At 32.8% G+C, this 6,596-nt stretch overlaps 1 protein-coding gene across 5 annotated transcripts; it reads right to left on the reverse strand.

Moving 5' to 3' along the window:
* Window positions 1-666: 666 nt before the first annotated feature.
* On the reverse strand, window positions 667-4,060 carry LOC112802005 (uncharacterized). 5 transcript variants are annotated; one of them, XR_003202163.3, is made up of 6 exons: window positions 3,274-4,060; window positions 2,668-2,800; window positions 2,484-2,573; window positions 1,331-1,378; window positions 1,102-1,205; window positions 667-949 (listed from the first exon to the last, which is right to left on the reverse strand). XR_003202163.3 is itself a non-coding variant. In XM_025844982.3 (5 exons), the coding sequence occupies exons 1-4, from the start codon at window positions 3,507-3,509 to the stop codon at window positions 1,193-1,195; spliced, it is 387 nt and encodes a 128-aa protein (XP_025700767.1). In that variant the 5' UTR covers window positions 3,510-4,060; the 3' UTR covers window positions 667-949; window positions 1,102-1,192. The 5 variants fall into 5 exon arrangements, 1 of the variants encoding a protein (XP_025700767.1); XR_003202164.2 differs by having other exon boundaries at window positions 2,668-2,804; XR_003202165.2 differs by having other exon boundaries at window positions 1,331-1,370; window positions 2,668-4,060.
* Window positions 4,061-6,596: the final 2,536 nt, after the last annotated feature.

Consider the following 6,596-nt stretch of genomic DNA (forward strand, 5'->3'; position numbering starts at 1 on the left):
CGGTCAATTTTTTCGTCAAGAAAATATAGAAAATTTGACATTTGTGATATTTGTCAAAAATATATATTAATTTTGACATTTAATTATGGTGTTAAAAAATAAAGTGTCAAAATAACTCTATTTTCTTGTAGTGGTTGTCACTTATCTTTTAGATACATGTGATCAATAGGATGAAGTTATTTTTTTAAGATTCTGAATTTGATATTTTAAAAGATGGATTAGTTTTTGTTAGAGTTAATTATGATTTTAACTATGATAATATTTCTGGTGAGTTTATTATGATAAATTATTTTTTATACTATTAGTACTGTTATCTATTCTTTGAGTACAAGAGACGCGCTGAATAGCGGTGATTTTTTTAGGAATTTGCGGCGATTTTTAACCGCCGCGAAACGAAATTCCAGCGGTTCCACAAGCGTCGCCTATTAAGGGGTGGAGATTTGATTTTGCGGCGATTTTGAAAAACCGCTGATACAACCGCTGCAAATCAGATAATTGACTTTACGGCGGTTGCAAAACCGCTGCTATTTTGGCCAGTGGATTTAAAAAAAAAACTGCGGCAGTTTTAAACTGCAACAGATTTGAGTGGATTTTTGTTTATAGATAAAACTTCATGAAACTAATTGAGTATATAATGAGTTAACATTCAATTGAAAGAAAAAAAAGTGACACTCAAAAAACATAAATATCTCTATCATGAAAATATTCAGGTCAGTACCACAGGGAGGCTAGGTATGAATAACACTAACATAACCGTGTAACTCATATCCAACATCCATCAAAACAAGATCTCCTTGTTTAATCTGCCAAATATGTGATAAAAATTGAATAATAAAAGATAAATACTAGGAGACAGCATTTGGTGATGATAACTAAATTAAGCTTTTGGTTATTTTCCAAACAGTGTATGACACTTGCATTCAGCCCACCTCCAACGATAGGATTGAATCTGTTATGAAGTATAATAAAGGACAAGAGAAAACGTGCAATTAATCATTGATAAATGTGAAAGGTTCTTAAACTATCAATTAAAAACACAAAAGTAATCATAAATGAAAGAAATCCTTAAACAGTTAATTAATTCAATAGAGAGGCACTCACTCCATTCGCTGTGCTCCTCTCATTTTGCATTCATATTCAACCTTTGCAGCTAGCATACCTTCAAAAAGGTATATTTTTGAATGCAGCATAGTCAACAAAAGGGCCTATTCAAGACAGATAAGAAAGGTTCAAAGTATCAATATTTTAGTGCTTCAAAAGAGAAAGACTTAAGACTAGTTAGTACTCCCAGTTCTCAAAGAAAGACTTGTGTACATCAGACAGATAATACCTTTGAAGCTGTGCCTTGATAATGTCAACAATATCTTGAGCTGTAACACTGAATAATAAGCAAATTTAGAAGCATAATCCATATATAGCATAAATCAACAACTCAAAATTGCATCAATTCCAAGAGCGTGTAGATTATCTGATTTGCATGTCTACTAAAACACCGCCCCTTTCCAACCATAACCAAAATACTAGTGTGATATCTATTAAATAAATCTCAATTCTTCTCAATTGAATCTCAAAAACTAACGATTCAAAATGCCACCTAGATTAATTAATTACAAATACATGTAAAAAAAAAGTGCAATACCATTTCAACAATTCAATTGATACAGGAGAATATAAAATAGTAGGTATGTGCACAATAAGATTAAGCACTACACATGCATGTTATTCCATATTTTCATCCTACAAAGACTAAGCACTACACATGTATGTTATTCCATCACAGCCAAGCTCATATATGCAATTCCTCTTTTATGATTTTTACGTTAAAAAATAAAAAAAGCTAACATGTCTAGTGAGACAAACATATATGCACAAACCTTCTTTATCAGAAACATAGACAGATAGAAAGATAGAACATGAAAAAGAACAACTTGAAGATAAATGAAAAAAGAAGGGGTAAAAATTGAAAAATAAAATAGCTTTTCACTTAATAATGGCATAGGAGACAACAATTTAGCACCGTTAGGCCTACAAACACGCACACATTTTGAGAACAACTACTACAAGAACTTCATCAACAAAAAAGGGTCTCCTTCATTCTGACTAAGAACTCTTCAATGGTGGATCCATTGACTCACTTGTTAAGGCCTATAGTCAGAATAATAAGGCCTTTGCTTCTGACTTTGTTACTGTAATGATTAAGATGGGAACATGCTGCCCTTAACTGGGTCAAAAGGTGAGATAAGGAAGAATTGCAGAAGAGTGAATTAGTTCATGAATTAAATTTATGAATAAAGACACATAAATGTATTTCTTGATGTGAACTTTGTGCCTCTGGAAATTGAGAAGCAGTTTAGTGAGTTTAAGCTGTTTAAGAGTCTAATTAAGTGAACACTAGTGATAATGCAAAACACATTTACACACATTATTTGCACCATGTAATAATGCATAAATTAGAGAAGTACTATAAAAAGTTAATTCAAAACCTTTGGACGGTACAACAGCTTGGGGATTCAAAATCAGCCCCTCCCCGCATTATGTCTCTGACTTCTAAATTGATTGAGGAGAGCTTGGGCCTAAACAAAGAAAATAATCTATCACCAGTATTTGAAGAATTAGAAATGATATAAGGGGAAAATAAGAGATGAAAGAGTAAAGAAGGAACCATACACAATCAATTCCTATAGGGTGCAAAGATCGACCAAGCAAACCAAAATTGATATGAACATCAAGCAATAAATACCATGAGAATGCTTAGGCACATGCAGTTTTGAAGATGATCTATGGCTGCCTCGATCCATTCCTTTCTTAGGCAATAAATCAGAAGGCACAGCATTAGCTCAATAGAAATATATGCATATACTGTTTATATATGGTTACAATATAAAATAATATCAAACTACTCTATTCCTCTTTAACTTGAATTGCTTTAATAAGCATATTTGAAATTTAATTCTTCCCTTCAATAGAATTTGAGTTTTTCTCTCATTGTTCTATATAGTGAAATGAACTTAGAAACTTTCGTGAATAAGAGCTTACAGCAACAAAATCTGCATGACCTTTACTCTATTATTTGATACCAGTTTCAGTAACACAATTACCAGGCAGCAAAATTAAATTTGAAAAACAAACAAGACATAGCATCGATGAAACAAAGCAATTACTGGGTAAAAAAAATGAGCAAAACCAATTTCAAAGTACATAGAAAGAAAGTTAGGAGAATAGTGGAACAAAATAGAAGCAGAACAGTTTCAAAAAAGGAAGAAGCAGAGTCACCAGTGAATCTGTCCTAGTTTCGGCGACGGCTGTAACTGGTGGCGGCGTGTGCGATGGCGACCTCCTCTCCCTATTCGGGTCCTCCCAGCGGCAGCTCTATCAATGGCAGCAGCAGCAAACCCTAATGGCGATGGGAACAGGGTGCGACGGCGACGGCCTTGACCCCAATCAACAGCAGCGGCGGCAGCAGCAGAGTAGGACGGTGCGAGAATGGACCTCCTCCTTCTCTCCTGCATTCATCGTCTTCTGCTTCTCCTTCACTCTTCGTCGTTCTTCTCCTTCATGAGCATGCGCACTTCCTCTCTTCGCGAACTCTCTCTTTCTCTTCGGCTTCAGTGGCGACGACGGCAAGCTTAGTGGTGGCGGCGGTGGCAAGATGCGATGGTGAAGAGTGAAGACCCGCGATGTGGACGACGACGGCACTGGCTTCGCGATGAGCTGATGTGATCTCCCTCTCTCTTCGCGGTTCTGGCTTTCTGACGGCGCGGCAACGCGACGGCGGCCGAGAACCCAGCAGCGCCGGCCCGGCTCCTTCCTCCTTTCCCTCTTCTTCTGCGTTTTTCCCTCTTTTCTCTTTAGGTTTCTCTCTTTTTTTATGCTTTTGCTGAGTGTTGTTGTGTTTTTGGGAAGGGGGAGATTGAAATATCGCCAAAAAAAGGTGGATTAGCTTCGGTTCTTTAAAATTCGTGGCAAAACCATATTAAATAGCTGCTCTTCCAATTTTCACCACTAAAACTGCTGGAAAACTATCAGATAGCTGCGGTTATGAAAACAGATGCTAGTTGTTCGCCGCTATCTTCTGGTTTTGTGGTAGTGAGTGTTTAATTTTTCTATTTTATATACAAATAGCTTTTCAAAAATTTTATTTTCTGAGCATTAGTTTTTATGAAAGTAACACTGATTTTCAAGAAGGTACTATTATGCTATGTTTTTATTATATTGTTCCACATATATTCATTTTGTCAATTACTTTTATATTTATTTTATTTTAAAGGTAAATTTATTCAATTGAAAAAAATTATATTTGATATGATAAAGGTAATGGTCACCAAGAAAATAACTTTCAGGTCACATATAGAGATAAAAGATTACTTTTTACTTATAAATATTATTTTTCTTTTGTATTGTATATTCTAAAAAAAAATTGTAATATAATGGAGATTATTTTGATTTCAGTGATCCAATTTTAATTTGTCAAGAATGTGGTACTTTAATGTAGTATGATGAAAGAAATCGAAAAAATAAAAATTATATCATTCCAGAGTTTAGTCTATGTAGTTTAAGAAAAGTGCAATTGTTTTTTCTAACAAAACCTCCTGAAATTCTAAAAGAGTCACTTTATGGCTATGGTTCAAAGCATTACAAGAATTTTTAAAATAATATCAGAGCATATAATAAAATATTTGCATTTATTTTTTCTACTAAAAAGATGGACTCATCTATAAACAAAAGCCATAGACCTGCTCCAATGGTCTACAAGATTAGTGGAAAAAATATTCATTATATTGGTAGTTTAATGTCTATGCCTAGTAAAAAATCTAAATTTGCTCAGTTGTATATCTATGACATAGAAAACGAAGTAAATAATAGGATAGCACCATTTAAGTAATTTGCTTTATCTAAACTCAATTACTAGTATTTTGTTTTTTTCATTTATATTTTCTATCTATTTTCTATATCATTTTGTTTAGTTATAAAAGTTCTTATTTTTTTTATTTTTTTATTGATGTTGTAGGTCAAATGATTCTGAATATGCTATTGACCCTGAGATTGTTGACAAGTTACAAAAGATGTTAGATGAGAATGATGCTTCGGCAAAATCATTTAGAATGGCGAGAAAAAGATTCGTAGGTTCTAGTAGGTTCTAATACAGAACATATAAGGTTGAAGCTTTTGAGTTCAAGGGAAAAAGATGGAAGAAATTATAATTTTTCTGATGTTTCTGAAGTGGCAACTTTAGTTGTTGGTGATATTGATTCTCTTTCATCAACCAAAGATATAATCTTAGAAAGGCAAGATGGTCGCTTAAAGCGTATAAATGAGATTCATGTTGCTTATCTTAGTTTACAATATCCACTACTTTTTCTATATGGAGAAAATGGCTATAGAATTGATATTCAACATAAAATCACTTGGAGTTTGAAACCTAACAAGAGGAGCAAATTGACCATGGGATAATTTTATGCATTTAGGCTTCAAACCAGAAAAACAGAACCTCTAACAATACTAGTTTCTAAAAAACCTTTTTAGCAATTTGTAGTGAATATTTACACTATAATTGAGTCAGAACATTTGTTATATTTTATGATTCATCAAAAAAAATTTTAAGCTGAATATTACAAGAGTTTGAAAGATGCTAAATTTACAGGTCAAACAAGTGGCTCAAGTGTAGGAAAAAGAATAGTTTGCCATCAAATTTTATAGGAGGTAGGCATTATATGGATGGCTTATACCATGATTGTGTTGCAATTTGTGGCCACGTTGATTATCCAGATATGTTCATCATTTTCACATTTAACTCAGAATGGCCAGAAATCAAGCAACTTTTAGACCCTTTACATCTCATACCAGTAGACCGTCCTGATATTGTTTGTCGAATGTTCAAAATGAAATTTGATATGCTAATTAAAGATTTGGAAAAAGAAAGAATCTTTGGTAAAGTTGTTGTTGGTAAGGTATACATTAAAAAAAAGTATATTATTTTAAGAACATTAAGTATATCTATAGTTGCTAATATGTACTATATTATGATTTATGTGCAAATATTTATACAATTGAATTTCAGAAACGAGGTCTACCACATACTTATATTTTGATATTCTTGATTTTTTAAAGCAAATTTCCAGATTCAAAAGATATGGTTAAAGTAATTTGTACTGAGATTCTTAATCAATTTGAGCATCTAGATTTATACAAGCTATAAAAAAATTTATGCTTCATAGTTCATGCGGTTCTACAAATATATTTTTACTATGCATGAAAGAAGGTCATTGTTCAAAGTTCTATCTCAAGTCTTTTGCTGATTTAACAACTATTGATGCTGAAGGGTATCCAATATATAGAAGAAAAAAGACTGGTTGTTATGTTGAAAAAGGAAATGTAGCTCTAGATAATCGCTATGTTGTTCCTTATAATTCTTCATTGTTAATGAAATATCAAGCACACATAAATGTTGAGTGGTGCAATCAGAGTAGAGCAATTAAGTATCTCTTCAAATATATAAACAAGGGTTACGATCGCGTCACTGCTATTTTAGATAATGCTAATGATAGTGAATGCTCAAATAAAATTATTAATGATATAAAAAATAATCTTGATTGTAG

The sequence above is a fragment of the Arachis hypogaea genome, chromosome 5 (assembly GCF_003086295.3).
Source record: "Arachis hypogaea cultivar Tifrunner chromosome 5, arahy.Tifrunner.gnm2.J5K5, whole genome shotgun sequence".
Classification (NCBI taxonomy): domain Eukaryota; kingdom Viridiplantae; phylum Streptophyta; class Magnoliopsida; order Fabales; family Fabaceae; genus Arachis; species Arachis hypogaea.

Bases quoted from the DNA above. Each gene is read 5' to 3' on its own strand.
- LOC112802005 (XM_025844982.3), bottom strand. From the start codon at position 3,509: ATGCAGGAGAGAAGGAGGAGGTCCATTCTCGCACCGTCCTACTCTGCT. The intron at 2,574-3,273 runs GTGACTCTGCTT...TTCTTTGTTTAG, and splicing joins AAACTAGGACAGATTCACTG to GCCCAAGCTCTCCTCAATCA. The intron at 1,379-2,483 runs GTTTTGAATTAA...CTTATTATTCAG, and splicing joins AGCTGTTGTACCGTCCAAAG to TGTTACAGCTCAAGATATTG.